Source organism: Chrysemys picta, chromosome 5 (genome assembly GCF_011386835.1).
Source record: "Chrysemys picta bellii isolate R12L10 chromosome 5, ASM1138683v2, whole genome shotgun sequence".
In the NCBI taxonomy this organism is placed as follows: Eukaryota; Metazoa; Chordata; order Testudines; family Emydidae; genus Chrysemys; species Chrysemys picta.
The window spans coordinates 13,172,703-13,194,831 of NC_088795.1; the positions used below are offsets into that span (position 1 = coordinate 13,172,703).

Below are 22,129 nucleotides of genomic sequence, written 5' to 3' on the forward strand. Positions count from 1 at the left end.
CTGTTATAGTCCTATCCTTCACAACCTCCTCAGGCAAGGAGTTCCACAAGTTGACTGTGCGCTGTGTGAAGAACTACTTCCTTTTATTTGTTTTAAACCTGCTGCCCATTAATTATGGTGGTGTAAGGGGTGAGGAAAGGGGCATTACTTAAATAAAAGGAACATGTAAGGGGCGGGTTGCAAATGAGGTAGTTCATTGTTTTTGCTAGCCACCAGAGTAGAGTCTAATGATCCATGTAAAGTACAGCTTTCCCAGACTATAGTTCACTAGAGCTCGTGAGAAATTTTCCAGTTAAAGCATTTTCTGATGAAACTGTGATGAACCTGAAATGTCTCATGGAAACATCTTGGGTTAGATGATTTTTTTGTCAAATCACAGACAGGCTTCCAAGTCAGAATGAAATCAAACTTCCAAATATCAGAGTTTCCCACAAACCAGAAATCTCTAACTCTGTACTTCATACAGATGTGACTCGAAGTACCCGCCCACACTCCCAGCCAATGCCGCAAAGCTCCCACGGGCCCCTCCACGCAGTTTCACACACAGGATGTTAGGACAATCACTCCACCCCGTGAGCTGCCAGGTGGATGGAATGAGGCAGGGTTTGAACCAGACTGTCGCAGCATGCAGGATCATAGGCATGCACAGAGGCCACTGTCCGGGAGTTTTGCAGGCAATTGAGAAAAAAATTCTTGGCAAATACAACCCATGTTGAGACCTCTGAATGTTGATCTACGCAGACCAGTAATCGCTGACTGGCTCGTGTTTGTGGAACAAGGGTAACGAGTTGTGTAGGCACTTGCATCTCTGTATTCAAATACCCATTGTAATAGACTCCCATAGGCTGCACAACTTGCCACTTGGTTGCACTATGTTTATGTAGAATGAGGAGCACGTAGATGAAAAGTAAGAGGGTTAGACATCAAGGCTGGTGGCCAGAAATACGGTGCTAGGAGAGGGGTATAGATAACACAAACCCGTTATTACAGCTGTGTGTTTTAGAATAATCACATGCATATTCACTCAGTTGAACACACCACATACGCTGGATCTGCTGTACAGATTATGTGGCAGGGCTCCTGTGTGCTAGTCAAAATCAGGCACTTAATGTGGGAAACAGAAGGTGAGTTAATGCACAGCTCATACAGGGTGATATTCCCCCTGCGAAGAGGGTCAGTACAAAGAATATTATCCCACTTAAAACCTATTATGAGGCCTTAAGTGTTACATAGGCCTCATGCTGTACCCCTGCATAAGGGGTGACTTTCACGCTACAAACACACCCTGGTTTTGCACACATACCCCAACCCTCTGAAGTAAATGAGGTCAGCCCCCTTATGGTCATCCCTAACACTGCAGCCTCTTATTCAGGAACCAGAATACTTGCACCATGCTTTATCTGTGATGTTTGGCATGCAGGGTGCTGCATACATAATATTCAAACAGTCATAAAATCATAGGGTTAGAAGAGACTGCAAGGGTAATCTAGTCTATCCCCACTGAACAGTGTGAAATTCCATGTCCTCGCTAGACACCTGGAGGGTTGTAAATGATAGGGCATCAGTTTCTACTGACTCCAGTGGTAATACTTACAATTTACACATAGAGGATAGAGTTTATGCCAGTATATAATCTGTTTCTTGAATTTGGCCCAGTGGCTATTATCATTTTACAATATACTCTATTTTTGGGATGGGAATAGTAAATTTTGTTGTCCTTTCTTATTTGTATACCACACAAAATTTGCTTTGATACATCAGCATCTCTGGCACTGATTTGCTTGGTCTCTATTCCAGCTTATTCTTAGAATAAGTTTTTATGTGCTGTATTCATTTATTTTAATGATTAGATTGTGTTAATTGAACTATTGATTTGGCACGTTTCCAAATAAACCATCTTATTATAAGAACAATTTTATGAAATGCAACTATTATGCAAAGTGATCCCATGCCTCTTCAATTACCTTAACTTTCCCCGATTTTTATTTCTTGTAAAATAGTTTACAACTTTAATTTTCATGTCCCACATTTTTCTCCAGTGTTGAAGTGCAATTTTGTGTTTTGTGATTAAATCACCACCCCATAAATCTTGTACTGTTGTAAAATAATAGGTCTACTATGTTTCTTGATTTAATGATCTGTTAGATTAATAGTATCTTTAAAAACAATTAAGCATAGGACATGCAGTGTAATATTTTCATTTTTAAAGTATTGGGAAAGAGAAAATATATGCATTTCATTTACAATGTGCTTCCATTAGTAGTGTTTAGTAATCCTTGTCTGACCTCTTAGCTGAAATCCCTTTTTGTATTGCTGCAGTAAACCTATTAAAAGAGTAATTTGGAGGTGGGGGCGGAGGGGAGGAAAGCTACATTATGCAGTTTTGGAAATAGTAATAAAGAAGCCTAAAGATGCTTGGAAAGCAAATTAGAATTCAATGTTAAATATGGTATTGCAAAAAGGCAATTGCAATATCGAACTGCATAAGCATGAGCAGAATTGCCATGTCAAGGAGCAGAGTGGTTGTCTCTCTGTATTGATTTTAATGGCAGCAAGATAAGGTCCTATATGTTAAAAGTAACCAGACCTGGAATATTTTGTTCAGTTCTGGGCACCTCTTTATCAGGAAAAACATTGACAAATTGCCAAGGGTGGGGGAGGGGAATCAATCAGAGGTTGGAGGGATTGTCGGAAGGGAAAATTAAGAGGTGTGTATTTAGTGTATTTAATGACAGGAATTATTTAAACTGGAGGAATAACTAGGAAAAAAGAGTGAAATTAAAAAGGGAAAATTAGGGGCTGAATATCAGAAAAACTTCCCGACTCTGCGATCTGCTAGGCTTGAAATAGTCTTGCTAAGAAAGTGATATCATCTTCCCAACTAGAGACCTTTAAAACTACAGTGGATACTAAATAATGTTTTGTAGGTAACAGTTGTGCATGCGCAGGGAGATGGACTCCATAAGCTGGTAAGTCCTTTCCAATTCTAACTCCTATGATTTCATGATAACAAAGGATATTTTGGTAGTTTATAATGTGTTATTAATACTGAGCTTAAATAAGCTTGCCTATTTGTTGGCCAAAAATACCATACAATATTGAGGCTGAAAACAAAGTAATCAACTACACATCTACCCGGATATAACACGGGTTCGCATACAACGCGGTAAAGCAACGCTCCCATGGATCAGTGTGTCAGCTCCTAGCCGGGGTGCTCCGCTTCCCACCACTGGTGAGTGCGGGGAGGTTGGGGAAAGGACGCCCCGCCATACTCGCCTGTGGCGGGAAGCGGAGCGCCGCGGCTGGGAGCTGGCGGAGTGGAGTGAGCTGGGGCCGGGCTGCTCCGCTTCCTGCTGCCGGTGAGTGCAGGACCTTTCCCCAACCCCCCCGGCCAGTGACATGGCTGGGGCAGGAAAGCAGAGCGGGCTGGGGCTGCGTCGCTCTGCTTCCTGCTGCAGGTGATTGCGAAGGGCGTCCTTTCCCCAATCTCTCCACACTCACTGGCAGCGCTGGAAGCAGAGCGCCATGGCTGGGAGCTGGCGGAGTGGAGTGGGCTGGGGCCGGGCTGCTCCGCTTCCTGCCGCTGCTGGTGAGTGCGCGACACGGCTGCGGCCGGGGCAAGGAAAGCGGAGTGGGCTAGGGCCGCGTCGCTCCGCTTCCCGCCGCAGGTGAGTGCCGGGGGCGTCCTTTCCCAAATCTCCCCGCACTCACCGGCCCCGAAGACGGTGCCCCAAAGAGCTTACGATCTATCTTTTCATTTCATGTGTTTACAGTGCTTAGCACAAGGAGGCCCCAGTCTGTGATTAGACATGAAAAAATTATCTCTGGTGTTTTTGAGCTATATACTGCATGGTGTATAAGCTGACACTTTTTATCTTAATGGAAAGTCTGCTTTAAAGGTATAACTTCTAGACCTTGCATTCAAAGGAATCTTTGTTTTTGTTAATTAAACAAGCTTCCAGCAGACTGAAAAGTTGACCAAGTGTGTTTAGTGAGCTTAGCCAGTAAATGCATTAATATAACACCTAGCTCTATAGTACCCTCTTATGGTAAAGCCTATATGACAGAGAACAGAGGGACCAAGAGAGCTGTGGAGACCACCCTTGAAGGGGAACTGCAGTCCCCAAACATGTGAATTCCAAGGATTAGGCTCAAAACTTAAGATATGTCTACACAGCGCAAAAACCAACCAACCAACCAACCCTGTGGCAGTGAGTGTCAGAGCCTGGGTCAACTGACTTGGGTTCATAGGGCTTGCACTGCAGGGGTAAAAACAGCTGTGCAGACATTCAGTCTTGGATTGGAGGCCAGCCTCCGAGACTGTGTGTGTGTACCCTTAGAGGCTGCACTTCTGTGGGCTCTCCCGCTCCTTAAATAACAGCATGGTTCCTAGATAAGCCTCAGCCCTATGGAGTTACCACAGAGGTGGTCTGAGGGTTCCTTGGAATTGAGGGAGTACAGTAGAACCTCAGAGTTATGAACATCTTGGGAATTGAAGTTGTTCGGAACTCTGAAATGTTCGGAACGCTGAACAAAACGCTATGGTGCTTCTTTCAAAAGTTTACAACTGAACATTGACTCAATACAGCTTTGAAACTTTACTATGCAGAAGAAAAATGCTGCTTTTAACTATCTTAAATGAAAAATACAGACAGTGTCTTTTTTTTAAACTTGTCCTTTATTTTTTTAGTAGTTTAACACAGAACTGTTCATTCTCTCTGTCTGTATATATATAAATTAATACAAATTAATTTATTTTTTTGTTTCTGTTGCTGCCGGACTGTGTACTTCCGTTCCAAATGAGGGGTGTGATTGGCTGGTGAGTTTGTAACTCTTGTGTTCATAACTCTGAGGTTCTACCATATGTTGTTGAGGAGCCTGTCTCCTTGCCCGGGGCAGAGTTAAGGGTCATGCCATTTTGCGCTGGATGTAAGTAAATCAGAGCAGAATTTGACACTGAACTTTCCTTTGGTCCGCCCTGTTTCATAGGGAAAGGAAGTGTAACACCCTAAGTTATAAATGATCGAAGGGAATTAGACATTAAGGCCCTGATTCAACAGCAACAACAAAAAGCCGCAGTTTTGGAAGGGATAAAAACCCTCTTGCTTCAGACCACAAATCAACCTCTAACTAATGAAAAATGTGCTGTTCGAGGGGAAATTATTCCATGACCGCCCTTTTGCAGGGTGTCTTGCACCTTTCTCTGCCAGCTTCTATTGGACCCTGCTAAAGAAGAATACTGGATTAGATGGACCAGTGGCTTGATCTGCTATGGCAATTCCTGTGCAATAGGAAACCAACCACCTTCTGTAATCGCAAAGCATCTCCCATTTCCAAACCTGACATCCAACAAGAGAACCATAGTCTTAAATATTTGTCCTTATTTCTAATGGCCTGTTTTAATAGGATAACTACATCTAAGAGCATTGGAATCATTTGCTTTTCAAATTGACCAATCCTGACAGAACAAGCATAGGGTCAGAATGTCAAAGAACGGAGCAGTGCTCCAAAGATCTAATCTGTGATAAAGGGAAATCTGATTTCTAAATAAATATTTCACAGGAACCGTCACTGAAGAATTAATATTTACTGAACAACAACAATACGTGCATATGTCATCTCTGAAAGGTACCAGGTAAGAAATACTATATGGTTGCTTTAAAGTACAGATCTACTCATATGGACTGTAGTCCAGTTCATTTTGTGGTTGTCTGGAAAAAAATTAATGTGTAGAAATCTGTATTAAATGTGGGTTTAAGTAAAGGGGCCAAAGATCTCCCTCTTGTTGCAAAAGGGGCAAGTGCTGGGAGACGCTGTGAACCATACCAACCATATGCCCACGCTCACAGCTCTATTGAGGAGCTGCCAGTTGATCTCTCTGTATCATAATGCATATGCACAAGGAGGCTGAATTAAGGTTGCGTGGATGTACTCGGATTTAGAGAGGAAAATATACAGAAAATTTGGCCACACTACTTGTCCCAACATCTGTATGAATGGTAGAGCAGAGGTAATTGTGTAATATATAATTGTATTGAATCAGTATGTATAGACTATAATTGGCTGCTGTTGTATTTGTTTTGTATGAATGACAGTATGCAGAAACAAATTGTATTGCAGCAGTATAAAGTCTGTGTATCTTAAATTATTTGTTGGCCCACAAAGGTATCACATTGTTTACTATTTTTTCTTTGAAAAGAAGTAATACCGTTTTGGGGGGGGGGGGGGGGGAAGGTTGTGTGCATGCCTGTTTATTGTGTGTAACTTCTAGACTAATACGTAGCCTTACGTCAACAGGCAGCTTTCATAGAATCACAGAATATCCGGGTTGGAAGGGACCTCAGGAGGTCATCTAGTCCAACCCCCTGCTCAAAACAGGACCAGTCCCCAACTAAATCATCCCATCCAGGGCTTTGTCAAGCTTGACCTTAAAAACCTCTAAGGAAGGAGATATACCTAGGGAGGTGGTGGACCCATTCCAGTGCTTCACCACCCTCCTAGTGAAAAAGTTTTTCCTAATATCCAACCTAGACCTCCCTTACTATATGGTTGCTTTAAAGATCATTTGAGATCATTACTCCTTATTCTGTCACCTGATACCACTGAGAACAGTCTAGATCTATCCTCTTTGGAACCCCCTTTCAGGTAGTTGAAAGCAGCTATCAAATCCCCCTTCATTCTTCTCTTCTGCAGACTAAACAATACCAGTTCCCTCAGCCTCTCCTCATAACTCATGTGCTCCAGCCCCCTAATAATTTTTGTTGCCCTCCGCTGGACTCTTTCCAATTTTTCCACATCCTTCTTGTAGTGTGGAGCCCAAAACTGGACACAGTACTCCAGATGAGAACTCACCAATGCTGAATAGGGCTATTTATGTAGCCCAAAATGCCGTTAGCCTTCTTGGCAACAAGGGCACACTGACTCATATCCAGCTTCTCGTTCACCGTAACACCTAGGTCCTTTTTGCAGAACTGCTGCCTAGCCACTCAGTCCCTAGTTTGTAGCAGTGCATGGGATTCTTCCGTCCTAAGTGCAGGACTCTGAACTTGTCCTTGTTGAACCTCATCAGATATCTTTTGGCCCAATCCTCTAATTTCTCTAGGTCCCTCTGCATCCTATCTCTACAACCTCCAACATATCTACCACTCCTCCCAGTTTAGTGTCATCTGCAAACTTGCTGAGGGTGCAATCCACGCCATCCTCTAGATCAGTAATGAAGATATTGAACAAAACCGGCACCAGGACCGACCCTTGGGGCACTACGCTTGATACCGGCTGCCAACTAGACATGGAGCCATTGATCATTACCTGTTGAGCCCGATGATCTAGCCAGCTTTTCTATCCACCTTATAGTCCATTCATCAAGCCCATACTTCTTTAACTTGCTGGCAAGAATACTGTGGGAGACCGTATCAAAAGCTTTGCATATACACACAGACTAATGTATTATTGTAATACATGTAGCTCATGCAATGTATTATATTATCCTAATACAATAATCTTTATATATTTGAATGATACAAAAACAGGGTGAAAATTGGGGGGGGGGGGGGAAAGACACCTTTTGTAAAACCCAGGATTTTTTCAGTAAAAATCGGCTTAACCTGAAAATGAAGGGGCTTAAGCATAGATAATAGTCCTAGAATATCTTAACTGCTGGTGTTAAAGCAGCTTGGATTGAGCAGAACTGAAGTTGCAACCAACATTTCATTTTTAAAGTAAATGTGATGGTTTAATAGAGTTAGGCCCCATCTTGCAGGAGTTCACCTGCATGATACTTGTTAGACTTACCATGGTTGCAATCTAGCCATGAGCTCCATGCGCTGACTTCATTGGGTCTCCAAACAGGCATGAGGATCTGCCTGCATGGAGCTCATTGCTAAATCAAGGCCAGTAGTAAGCAGTTATAGTTTGTATCATTAAACATATTAAGTCCTGTTTACTGTTTATACCAAAGAATATAACACACCAAAGTAAATAGATGATAAACAAAAACCCAGCCCATTCTCTGAGCATATACTCCTGAAAGGTAGTAAAAAAAAAAAAAATCTGGTTGAATTATTTAATTCAAAATATGTTTTCAACAAAGATGTCTTATCTCAAAACTGAAAATACAGAAATTTCCATTAATTTTATCTGGTTTTCACCAAAACCTCCAAATACTGAAAAACTGAAAATTTTTGTCCAAAAGTGTTTCTCAGCCTAATGTTTTTGTTTTGTTTTCAGCAATCCCTCTCCCTCCCCACCACCACTTTTTGAGTTATGGGGGATTCATCGAACACCCAAACATTTTTCAAGAAAAATTTTGATTGCAAAAAACCCAACTAATTTTAATCAAAACTTTTCATAGAAATAAAGAAAAATGTTGACCAGCTCTATTAAAGACATGTCAGTCTTTCCCTCTTCTGTGCAGGATCAAGAAATGGTGATAAGATGCCTTGGTGGTGTGTTTATACACACAATGTTTAAAATGCAGAAGGTGGGTGAGCAGGTTGAATAGTCCTGACTCTTGTGAAATTCATCTCTCTCTGTGACTATTGATGTGGGGGGAGACTTCTATCCCTGTCTCTCATTACGTCTGTGGAGTAAATCATTTTGCTTTTGAGATGCACCTGGTTGCATAAATGATCAATCAGTGTGTTGGTGTTGTATGGGGCAAGTGCAAGGCATTTTCCAGGCAACTATAAAGGTCAAGCGTACTGAACATAACAGCGATTGTTGCGAGAGGGTCTACCACTCTAAGGCCCCAATACTGTGTAGGTGGACCCTTGTACCCACCAGCCTGGGAGCTAGACTGTGATCCTGCAAAGATGCCTAACTTTGCAGACTGTGAGTTCAGTAGAATTCACCTTCCATAAGACTCACAATACAGTAGAATTCCATTGACTTCAACAAGACTACCTACTGTGCATAAAGTTAAGCCGGGGTGTAGATCTTTGCAGGGTCTGGGCCCTCGCAGGGCAACCAAAAACAAACCAAAAAAGGCAATGAAAGGGCATCAGAGCACGGACGAGGCTGGGGATCTATGATCAACAGGCTGAAAGCTGTTTGCTTTGTAGATTTATCACTTTAAACTAAGTAAGGAAAGGATTTAAGAAGTGCCAGAACAATACCAATAAAAATATCCCCTAGGGTTAAAAGTGACAGACCAATTCAATAAAATAACTGTTTACGCAGGTTTAAGTGTCCATGTCATTAAATGCAGAGTAAGGGAGATGCTCTGTTGTTTATCAGTGCATACATTTTACTGGTTGCTTTTCAGAAAAATCTCCCTTTTGAGGACTGGTTTGTGATTGCTGTAGCCCCCTCGCACGCGGGCAGTGGTGGGTGCAGACCAGGACCCGGGGCCTGCCCCCAGGAGCAGCTCCGCTCCTCAGGGGGGGCCAAGGGGCAGGCGGGAGGATGCCCGGGCTCCTGCCTGCCCCAGGGAATGCCGGAGAGCCTGCGGCAGAGCCCGCGCGTGCAGCCCGGGGAGGCGGCCGGCTCGCGCCAGGGGAGCCCCTGACGTCGGTGGCGCGCGCGGCGCGGGGGGAGGAGGAGGAGCCCAGCCGGGGGCTGCTGCTGCCGGCAGCTTTATTAGCCCCGCAAGGCGCGAGGAGCGGGCAGGGCTCGGCGAGCAACAAGCGGCCGCGCGGCGACTCTCCCCCGGCTCCTGTCAGCCCAGCGGCCCCGGCTCTCGCCCGCTCGCCCGCAGGGAGCCGAGACGGGGAGCGGACCCGCGGGCTGCAGGAGCGCTGGGCTGGCGGTGCGGTCACCTCCCCTCGCCCGGCCCGGGGTGGGAAGGGAGCGGCGCGGGAGACACGCTCCGAGCTCCCGTTCGGGGCAACCCCAAATCCCCAGCCCAGGGACCCTGCGCGCGCCTTTGGCTTCGCTTCGCTGTGCGGGACCCTGCAGTGTGTGTTCGGGAGGGATCTGGACTCGGGATGGTTCTCCTGTCACTGCTGTTAGTAGCAGCCTCGCTGGGAGAGGTTCGGACTTCAGCTGATGAACAAGTAAGTGGCTATATTGGCTCCATAGCTTGGTGCACCCCCTGCCCCAGACACTCGATGCAGTTATTTCTCCCTCTGCTTTTATAGCAGGGGGGGAGCTTGGTTGGTTTTTATGCATTTACTTGCACGGACCGACTGTTAAAGTGCTTGATCTTGGAGGGAAGATTGCTGCCACAGAGCTCCCTCCAGTTAAATCGCTGTGCAGCGTACTAGCAAAAACTTCATTTATTTGCACCTACGCCCGCCACCCCTGGTAACGTTTGGTTGTTTGTATGTAGTTTTTGTTAATGGACTGGCACTGAGTGCACGTGTTACGTTGCTTGATCTCAGCGGAATTATTGCTGCCAAAGCTAGGCGCGTCCCCCATCATTTAAACAGTTATTAGTCTCTCCAGTGAAGTAATATCAGCAGAGAGAGAGAGAATATTATTACCAACAGCAGCAGAGTTGCTCTGTTGGTTTTAGCATCTGTCATCGTCCCTCTGTCCCGGGCCATGTGGAATCATGAATGAACCTGGAACCTTGTTCTCTCATCTCCCCCCCTTTCATTTTGATCCCTTAAGAAATCCATTCAAAGAGGGGTTTTCTTTTCAAGGCGCTTGTAATTGTCTTCTGGTCTCTTTCATGCCAGTGAGGAAACTCGTGGGCTGCGGAGAGAAATAATTCGGCTTTAGGGGAGAGCGATCCATTATGCACGTGTCAGAAGGAAATTGCTTGCACAATCCTTTTGCTGCAAAGTTTGCTTTGACAGATCCGGGGAGGTGGTGGGAGCGTTTCCTGGCTTTTCCCTTTTCCGTTGCTGGGCCTGTCTCTCCTCTGCCCTCCTCCCCCTTCTTTTGGCAGAGTTCAGTATCCTCTCTCCTGTCCCCAGCAAGGTAAACCCCAAACTTGAATGAGTCCTTAGTCTGGCAGCAGCTACCTTGAGTCCCATCCTGCAGCCAGCTGGGAGTTTTGTCATTGACTGCCGCAGGCTGCTCTGTCTGAATCCTGTGTATGTAGCGCTCCCATCTCTGCATGAGCTGTTCAGCCTGAACCCTAACTGCCTGTGGGTAGGGAAGGGTAGTTTGCTTTCCTTGGTTTCCCTGGTATCCAAACTGTCAGCATACATGCCCGATTATTCCTTCACACGCCCACTCTTCAGGAATCATAGCTTTAATTAATTTTAAGGCCTTTCTTTAGCCACTGGAATTATTTTTTGGCACAGTGTCACAAGTTATAGAATGGTTCATTCAGAATTAGGGCTTCTTAGCTGCTCTATTTATGTTAAACTTATTATGGAGTCTATTCGTACATTGGTGGGGACAGCTGGTTATTCAGTTAGGGAAAAATGCCACCTCAGAAAACCAAAAGCAGAAACCTACCAACAGTGCAATACAAACCAAGTGATTTTCCACTTTCCAGAAACATACATTTTGCAGTAACACATCACATAATAATTAAACTAACAGTTTTGTGTGTATGTGTTTTTTTTCCCTCCCCTCTGCAGGCTGGTAAAGAAGGAACAATCCAAATAGGTAAGCACCATTTTTTTTTCCTGAAAGGAAAAGTGAAATAAATAAATAAGTTCAATAAGTCAGTTTATTTAAACTTCTTTTCTTGAAGAAGACACTATTAGTGCATGTGCAGACTAACAACATTTTCACACTTGAGCAATAGATTCTTCCTTCCAGCAGAAATGTGTAGATCTGCAGTAATATAATTTGTCTTTATGCCCTCTCATTATCACCCTCACACTTCAACAAAATCTACACTTTCCCTTTTAAAAGAACAAAACCAACAAAAGTTAAAAATTGGAGCATGCTCAAACCAGCCGTTCAAATCTCATGGTAAATCAGATATGTGGGATTCTTTTTGTCTGGATACTTTTTGAATAAAGGAAAGAATACCTACTCAGTTTTGGGAAGGGCAAAACACATTTTTGGACAGTCTTGATATTATGTGTAAGTATTTAACATTTTTTTTTTAAGCTGGAAATATTTTGTTATGATGACTTTGTGGAATATGGGGTGAATAAGAGACCTGAAGAAAAGGTTTCTCCCTCAGTATCCATTGGTCACTTTAAAACCTTACCATCTCTATTACAAATTTAAATTTTGAACTACTACATTTCTCAAGGGACAGTGGTGAAAAAAAGAGACTGGAAATTCTGGAATAGATACTCTGCTGGTGCAAATGGGAGCAGTTCCATCGATTTCAGTACAGAATTTGGTCCTCTATCTTTATGGAAGGGAATGTTTCTAGCTAGCAGAATATAGGAATAGGTGTCTGGTCTCTTGGAGTCTCTTCTTGGGTTAGTATTTGACCTGGGGAGTGTCATCTTATGCATTTCTCAGTTTACCCATCTGTGAAAAGGGGTTTATAATACTTTCCTGGGATGTTATGAGGCTTACTTAATGTTTCTGTACAGTGCTTTGAAACTTTCAAGTGAAAGGTGCTATATAGGAGGGTTATGCTTCCACCCCAGCAAACTCTCCCAAATTAAAGTATTAACCTTCTAGTTTCAGAGTAGCAGCCGTGTTAGTCTGTATCCGCAAAAAGAAGAACAGGAGTACTTGTGGCACCTTAGAGACTAACAAATTTATTAACCTTCTAGTGTGTGCCAGGTGTTCTGAAAGCAAGTTCGAGCACTTTCCTGAATTGTGGAGCTCTTTTTCTTAATTTCAATTCTGGCATTGAATTCTAGTGTGTTGAGGTTAATTTCCACTACTACCTATGAGTAATGGGAAGTGAGGCACTTATGTGGGTTTACGTTTAATTGGCCAACCCTTCCCCTCTCTTCCCCCCCCCCTCCCCCGACTATGTGCTGGCCTTGTGATTGTGTTTTTGGTTGTTTACATGCAATTTGGATTGTTTTTGAATTTTATTAACCATAAGCTATATGGAAATGCTGCTCTTAGAAATTATATCGTACTTCAGAAAAAAAATGCTTATCCTGGAAAATAGATCGATCTCTCTCTTTTTTTATTTTTTTTATTTTGTCTTTTTCATGGCTCAGTTGCCACAGTTTGGGAATGTTCTTGAGACACCCACAGAGACTAGGGATACGATCTTGGATACATGGGCCAAATCTGTATCCCTATGCATAGCTGGGCATAACTGGGCTGTGTGCTCCATAGGGGATAGGCTAGGATAGAATTCTCCTTTTAATCCAGAGGTTGTAATAGGAGCCTTTGCAGTTGCTGTATTGCTTCCTTAGTAATCTATTACGGATTCACTGGCCCTACTCAGGGCCATCCCTAGGGGCGGGGTGTGGGGCCCGGGGTGGAAGCGATGAATCTGTCACTTATGGGACCGACCCGTCAGTTAGTTCTGGGACAATAGCACCGGCCTGCGGGGCCCCCAAACCATGGGGCCTGGAGTGGTCGCCTCGATTCGCCATACCCAAGGGACGGCTCTGGGCCTACTCACAGTCTGCTCCTGTACCCAAACCTATTTTCACAGCGGTATGGCTGGAGCTCCTGTTAAGCATAGCAGCATCATGCTTGACATCTTGTGAGAGCTCACTGCAGCCTACTCTCTCCTGCATAGGAGAACTGCATTGATTTCATTGCCTTCAGGCTCTTTTGTGACTCTTGCTTGGGCTGGTAGATTTGGCCAATAAGCTTCTCCGATCTTCTGCTTTTGAGGAGGCTTACCAAAAAAGATTGTAAGTGACTCGCTTTACCTACTGCATTTTCCTGAATAGATAGTGTCTTGGTGGGGAAACTCTTTTGCATTTAAAACATATCTAGTAGCTTTTAAAGTACTGGTTTTTGCCCTAATTTGTACTGAAAGGGCATTTTAAACCATTATTTTTTAAAATGTCTTTGGTCCTGTGAAATCTGATTGTTTCTTCTGTTAAATACGTACAGTGAAACCTGTCTTAGAACCCTCTCCAAATAGGTAGCAACCGCTTTCAAGTGTCATCTTGCAGCTTCCTATACTTTTTTTTTTTTTTTTAAATCTTTAGTCTATGGCTGCCTCTATTAAGCAGCTGATCTTTGCTTGTACCCTGCATTTAATTGTATAGATGTTTTTTTAAATACAGCCACACAATGTATAAACATAGTGAGCTGCACTAAATTAATGTATTACATTACTGCATAACTTAATTGGATGAGCAGGTGCACAGTAATTGTCAAGCAGAAATCTTATTGTGAATGATAAGACTATTTCAGATATTGGAATTAGAAAAGCATTCTTGTGAGATGGTTTTGAAACTCGATTTGGTGCAACATCTCCATTCTGTTGGCTCCAGAATTCCACAATGTGTACGTGCTGAGAATTGACAGTGCTGTTAATGCTACCACTTGAAGGATGCTTTGGTTTCCAACTCTGAAATGACATTGGCAGGCTGCCTTTGGAGAGATTGAACAGCTTGTCTTCTTATCTGGATAAAACAGTTTCACTGGAGGGATGCAAAGGGTCTGTCGTGCTACAGGAACTGTGAAAATACCAGAAATAATCCTGTATGGACACTCAGGAAAGGAATACTTGAGTTGCCAATAGCACTGTGTCAAGTTCACAGTACAGGAAATGGGGGCATTGAGGGCAATAATTCACTAGCCACTAAACTTGAGAGCCTCAGTTTTTGTTTACCCAGCTTGAGAAACCTTGAATGTGATTTTTAGAAGTGCTGAACAACCACAGCTCCAATTGATGCCTGACCCCTTTGGGACTCCTGAGAGTATCTTTCTTATTCCATCTTCTGCTTTCACTCACTCAGTCCTTGCTTCTGGCCAAAAAGTGCCAGATACAGCTCCCTCTGAAGCCTGTGTGTGATGGTTCTGACTTGGCTGGACTGGTCAGAAGAGGGCAACCAAAACTGCTTCCTAACTTCTTAGGGCTCTCAACACTTAACACAGGCAAGGGGGAGTAAGATTGAGTCCCTAGTTCGGATCGTATCATTACCCTTCTCAGTGTTGAGAAATACTTTGCTAAACTACTGGAGCAGCCCTCTTTGCCTCTGCCCTTTATAAGGCTTATCACAGTCTCTGTTCTACCGTGATAAAGTGACAGCTGTATTAGGGGTTAACCATTTATTTCCTCTGAAAGTGTAAGACTTCTTAAGACTCATTCCCAGTCTTTCCCTTAAAAAATTGGCTCTGGATGCTCCCACCCTAGATATAGTACAGTATGCAAAATGGCCTGCCCCTTTGTGCCCAACAAGCAGATAATGTGCTGCGCTGGTGCTTTTAGCTTGGAGGGTACTTACTGTACACAAATCCAAGTTTTGTTACAACTATCCTTCTCCTATGATGTGGGTATAGTGTGTTTACTGATAAAATGACCAAATAACTACCTTCTCCAGTATTGGATACTGTCAACTTAGGTAGTATGAAATATACAGTAGTTACGGTGGAAGCAAAGGAGCCACATCTTTGTGGTAAAAGTAACACTGACAGACATCATGTCACATCCCTGCAGGTTTCCAAGCTGCTACTTCTGCCTTTGAATATTACATGGTAGCTACTGTATTTCATCCTGCAGAGAGGCTATAACTGTCGTGTTATGATAAATTCATCACTATGAGCTAGATTCTGCCACCCTGACTGGCACGAGATACTGCTCAAAGTAATCAGTGAAGGGACTCAAGTAGTCCGATACTACTCAAGTGGAAGAACGTGCCCTACAACCTCAGTGCAGATTCAAGTTGGAGGATAGAAGCCCTTGTTTAAACACTTATTTATTGGTAATAATTAGCAAATAGAAACATCCGAAATATTAAACCAAGAACTTTAAAAACTACCTTTAATTAGACATCTAAATAACTTGTCCTGATTTCCAGAGGTGCTAAATACTCATTGCCTTTGGTGGAATTTTTAGGCATTCAGCATTTCAGAAAATAGGCACCTAAATAAGTGGACTTATCTGTGTATTTGGTGCTTTACTTTCCCCAGGTTCCAAAATTTGGCCAATACATTCTATTAAAAGAAAAAATCTCCCATAATGATACAATCCCTCTTTCAGATGCAGTTGTACAAAGAAAGTGTAGGACATTATAATCTTAATTATGGTTAGTTCTAGTAAGGTAAATAATATCAATTTGTGTGGGTCAGCCGTGCTAAAGCTTTAATATTGTTTAGATTTAAAAAAAATATTATGGATATCTTTTTCTTACAGATGCATCCTTTACCTGATTGTGTTTTGGAACACTTAATAAAAGAATGTGATATTTTTATAAATGATTACTTTTGTCTTAAACAATGTACAATTGTAGCAAAAATTTTGAGGTCAGTTGAAAAATGAGAATTTTTTTAACTTAAATTTCACCTCTTTCTCCTCCTGCTTTTCACTGATTATTAGTAAAACTTGGAATTAGCAAAACAGTGCAGCTTTGAAAATGGAGAATTGGGGAAAAAAGGACACCTACAGATGGAATAGCATTTCCATAAACTGCAGTCTACAAAAAAGGATGGCTGAAGTCAGCAGAGGAGTTTGGATCTCTTCAGTATTTAAGCTTGTCACATTTAATTTTAATTGCCTTTGAACAAAGGAGACTTCCTTTTCCAGTTCAACATTTACAGACCTTGGAAAGTCCTTTGCTGATTTCAAAAACGTTAATATGTCTCTTCCCACCCTTCATTCCCACCTCTTTGTGGTCAGCTGGCTGTTCTCATTATTAATGACTGCAACTTGCTTGCCCCCACAAACTGAAATCTGGGAACATTACCATTAAAAAGTACAAAGTAACTTCTCAGATGTGCTGCAAATTCAGGCTTTGATTGTCAGGCTGAAATTTGTGCATTTTGGATATCTGTTTGTGTGAAAAATACACAAATTCTGTTGGGGGTAAAAGTAAGAAATCACCTGTGTTTTATTGATCTGTAAGTGAATTTTAGATAGAAATGATCCTAAGATGTGAAATTTGGACCTGGATTTTTAGCCCGACTGAAATTTGGGGGATATTAGGATCCAGAGTTTTGATTGGGCCCAGTGACAAAACTTGGAAGTGTTCAGATTTCAACTTCTTTGCTTCCCATTTCCTACCTACTCCAAAAAACAAACAAATACTCTCAGGGAAAAGTGGAATCTGGGGTTTTGATTTGGTTCCATCTCTAACTCTCAGGATTCAAATTTTTGATCCTTACACAAAATTCCCAGTGATTTTTAAATGGGAGTTTTCATAAGTTAGGATTACAGGATCAGGCCCTAAAATTGTACGCATAATGGTTAAAAGCATTTTTAATGCTGATGTGACTGTATTGATTATGGGTGAGAGTGAATGCCTCCTTCAGGAAAGATCGCACTGTGAGTTGGTAATTTTAATTGTGGTATGCATAGTAGTTTTCAGCACAATGAGTGGTATGAATGACTAGGCTATTTTCACTAACCTTGACTGCAATATCTCCATAACAGGCTTGAAGAATTTCCATTTCCAAACACCAGCTATTGATATTGTACATTATTTTTCCTGACTGCCTCTACTGTTAGTAATATCAGTTAGAAATTGAAGATGTTAATGCAGAATCAACTCGGCTGCAAAACTAGGTTGAATGTAGCAATTGAGAATTTTCCAATTACATTATCTGTACTGGGTAGTCTGTTTGCATAAATAAGTTCTGGATTATTCATTGGATTGATATTGGATACAAGAGCCTTTTTACCTCTGCTATTCATTCGAATCTGTTTTAGGTTGAGAATGGATAAGTTTTAATGCATTTAATTAAGTATGTTTATTTAGAGGCATGTCTGTGGCACACATCACCATCTGAGCCACTCAATAGATATATCAAACGCTACCAAGAAGGTAGCGCTGCCCTCTACCTCCTCCGCCACCCACTTTATAGGAATTGGGACTGGTTAATTCTTGTTGCATTGGCTGTCTTTATTGTGTGATCATTTGAGGAAATTCTGCCTTGAACCAGGTGTGCCTCACAGCATGGTGGTGAGGTTTATGCTCAGACTCATGTCCTGCAGCAGTTTGGTCCAGAATCATTGCCCTTGCACAGAGAATGCCCTTCCTTCTACCATCACAGGAGGAGACCTGGACATCTAATAGCCTGATTCTCCTCTCAGTGATGCTCAATGCAAATTGAGAGTTAACGCCACTGACTTACCTGGTGTTACACTGGTGTAAAATCAGTACGAAGTGGAGAAATAGCAGGCCCCAGTATGTCCTGGTTGAGGAAATATGGTGGGAAGTAAAGAAATGGAGACGTTCCCTTGGGTAACTTAGCCATAGTCCACTTGAGGTTTAAGTTCAGGATGGTTGGCCATTAGGTGGTTTATTTGAAATAAGTCATAGCTGTCCTTTAACTTCCTACCAGACAGATATCCAAATACCACTAAAAAGCAAGTTTGTTGCCAGTCTCATAGGAGACAAAGGACTGAATGGGAATAGAGGGAAAAAGTTACCCTCTCCCAACTAAGTAGCTCTTCCAGGAGACTGGTGAGGAACTATGGGGTAGCATGCACTGCCACTGCTTGTCTTGTACCTGTTACACAGCAAACACAGGACTTGGATTTCATGGACTGTCATCCTAGCACCCTTTGAGCATTATATTTTACTCCTGCAAATATGTGCATCTAGAAACCAGTTTAAAGCCTACAGATCAGGTACTTTTGCTGCTTATCAGGTAGGAATTGTGGCTCAAATCCTCTGTTCTGACCAGTTGGGGCAGGTAGGCAAAAGTGGCTTTAACCCATCTTTCCTCTCCCTTCAATCTGGGCATGTTTACCTGGTGGGTGCCTGGGCTAAGTTAGATTTGCCCCAGGACTACTCTGACTTACACAGCTTCAACAGCTAGGCAGCTGGGGTTTTCAGGGTCAAGGATCTTGCCTAGCATCTCTCAAAGTAGGTTTTAAGTCACCTTCTCCATTCTCCTGTATCTTTGATCATATTCTACTTCAGGTTTCAGGAGGAGGAAGGGAGAGAGTAGGTCAGTGGGTAAAAAAGGCATTCATTGGAGAGCCACAGAGGGAAAAGTCAGAGCCCATAGGATTCCCATCTACTCGGCTGTGTTAATACATTGACATGATGAATCATTGCAGTGGCATCCGCTGGGATGACTCTAGCTAAGAATCCCTCAGGTTTTATTTTTACACTATAAATCAGTTTTCTGAGATTGCCGAGTTACAATACAAAACATGACACTTTCTTTGGAAAGCTGCAGTGCAAGGAAACAAACTACTTTTGTTTAATGCACATGTAGAACAAACACGTGGTCGTTTATTTTGGAACTTACACATAAAGAGCATGGAATCTCCTGAGTACTTTGAAATGGAAAAAATTCAGGCCTTTGGTCTCTACTGTGTATGAAGTCTAAATTTTATGGGGGCCATATGCAATTGGGAACATACATTTGCACATACCCAATTTAAGCCCTAGAGCCTTACGGTCAAGATGCCTATCCAAGCATATCTTCATATGTTCACCCAACTTCGAAAAATGGGCCCATGTTCAATTTTTTTTTTAGTTTAAACATCGCTGCTACCACATGAAGGTACTAAACATTTGTGGCTTTTTATACAGATCACTGTAATAATATCTCTGTGCTTAGAATTGAAGTGATGTAATAGGAGGAGTAATTATGATGCATTTAAAGGGCCAACTTCTGGTTGTATTGAAGTCATTGGAAATCTTGCAACTGATGACATCTGTAAGACTGGGCTTTGGCTGAAATTGTTTTCTAAATACATAACATGATGGGCAGTGTTCCATCGAATACATTTTCTCTTTCTGTTTGGATCGCTTCATGTTTATGTACGGGGGGGAAAAATAATTCTGTGGTTAAAATTGCTGTGTTAGAAGAACAGTAAAGACCTGACTGTGGCACAAAAGGAAGGAAATTCAGGATTGACTTTGAGGTCAAACAGAGTAAATTAGATTCCCTTAGACTAACTATGCCTGCTTACACCCATTCTATCTCTATAAAAGGGAAACTAGGTTGGCATAACTCAAGTTCTGTAAGCAGTTGGTCATTGGGTTCTCTGCTCACCACTGGGTGGCACTTCCTGTTGCAGTATGGCTGCTTTGTGGCTCAGCCCTCTGTCCAGGTCACTCTATAATTTCCCCTTCTGGGGAAGTCTTTCAGAGTCCTCATGTCCGCTCCCCTGGCTGTGTCATTCCCCAGTGACTCGGGCAGTCTTCCCATTCACTGTACCTACCAATACCACTCTGCAGTGGATGGGAGAGAACCCAGGCCACCCACTACTCTGGGTTCAGGGCCCTACAGTGAGCAGTTAAGGTCTGGGACTTCACCAAACCTACTGCTCTATTTCTTGGACTACTTCCTACTGTGCTGCTTTAAGCTTCTCCATGAGCTTTCCTAGTCAGCACAGTTTCTCCGGGGGCTACTAGGTAAACTCTTCCACATGGGTTCCTATCCCACTTCCTTCTCCCTTTCCTCAAGAAGAGAGAGAGTGTAGGCTTCTTCCCTGCTGCCTCGCTGTGTTGCCAGCCTCCTGGCTTTATAGAAGCCCTGCCTGTTCCCTCACAGGTGAGCTTCCATCTAATGAAGTGCTTTCCACACAGCCTAAATCTCCTTCTCTTTGCAGCTCAACTGGCTGATTGGGCCCAGCTGGCCACACTCTCTGGGCTGGTGTGGGGAGCACAACCCATTTTATAGATGTAAATTAAAATACCCCCAACCGTACTTTAATTTATATCTTCTGGCTCCTCTGATAGACTCCTTTATACATCAGAGGAGTGAATGTAAGTAGTACTAAGGGATCTTATGTCAGTGTGTAAGGTTCAAACTTGCATCACCTCTGAATTTAGGCCTCAAGTGCATTATTCACCTTATTTCTCCTTGGTTTTCTGGTGTCTACTGCATAATACTAATCATGGAAGAATCTACAATACTTAAATACAATGGATGAGTCCATGACACAGCTGTAAGTGAATTTCTTTGCTCATCATTATTTTGGTGGCTTCCTGTTCTGTAGCTATGTAACTGTTCTCCATTTTCCAAACTTGTTCTTACACTTTCATTCTAATTTAGGTTTTTTTGTGTGTGTTTGTTTTTTGGACAGATTTACCAAAAATCAGACCGAGGCTGTATGGGCTAGTGACTCCGATCAGCACCAATGCGGATGGAAGCTTTATCTCCAATATTCTCTCCGCAAATCACCAAAAAAGATTAACAAGGGATGTATCCCAAAGCCCCAAACAACTGTATTTTAACATCACAGCTTTTGGAAGGGAATTCCATCTCAGGCTGAGGCCTAACACCCATCTGGTGGCTCCAGAGGCTGTAGTGGAATGGTATGAAGACTATGTGGAAACTGGAAATGGAACTGAGGCTGGTAACGAAAGTCAGACTAGAAGCGCAACAGAGCGGATATGGAAAAAAGAGACTCTGTGGACCAATTGTGCATATGTTGGAGACATCACTGATATTCCGGGAGCATCTGTTGCTATTAGCAACTGCGATGGTCTGGTAAGATTTATTCCATGGCATATATGTTTGGATCTTTATCCCTTTTCCACAAAGCTTTAGTTAATGTTAAGTATCCAACAGTTATGATATAATTTGGTTAACTTCATTTTCCAAAATCCATTAGAAATTGCAAACTTGTTTTATGTGGAGTCATTGGGCCTCAAGGCGGAATACCTGCATTGCTGGACTTATCCCTTATTGACATCACCGTAGGAGAGAGACAAATCAAACCCGCTAGTGTTGTATTTTGGTTTTTGTGATATGTTAAGTTATCATTAGCAGTTTTAGAGTCAGTGAGCTTACAAAAGTATAAATAAATAGATATCCAAGTCCAATATTATTGTGCATATTTTTGAGATGCAGCAAATTCACACACTGAACCCCCAAAATAACAATGTCAGTTTAAAAATAGTCAGGCATGTTTTTTTAGAAAAAAAATAGACCCCTGTTTTTCTGTACTATTCTAACTCTTTAAAAGCATCAGTTGGATCATAATACTTCTAGGTGATGTGTCCTGAAGGTACTTTGGCCTGGTTATTATGTCAGACTAAAGTATGTCAGTGTAGATTGAGCAGCGCTGTCTGTAAAGATTGGACATGTAGTCACTGCATATGCAGTTCATTAACTCAGTTCATGTGGCAAAGAAAGCTAATAATACTTAAAGAGTACAACGAAACATAAACATAATTGCAACTTCCTGGAAGATTAATATAGTGCTTTTATATACTGTTCTTCAAGAGAGAAATGGTATGAGCAGGCCTGCAACACCAGATGTCCC

At 42.5% G+C, this 22,129-nt stretch overlaps 1 protein-coding gene across 1 annotated transcript in view; it reads left to right on the plus strand.

The window, feature by feature from the left end:
• The first annotated feature begins 9,433 nt into the window (after window positions 1–9,433).
• The window catches only part of ADAMTS3 (ADAM metallopeptidase with thrombospondin type 1 motif 3), a 187,404-nt gene continuing 174,708 nt past the window's right edge, over window positions 9,434–22,129 (plus strand). Inside the window, 3 exon segments of the mRNA XM_008171812.4 lie at window positions 9,434–9,992; window positions 11,475–11,502; window positions 20,945–21,351. Of these exon segments, the coding sequence (XP_008170034.4) occupies window positions 9,924–9,992; window positions 11,475–11,502; window positions 20,945–21,351 (504 nt within the window). The 5' untranslated portion in view covers window positions 9,434–9,923.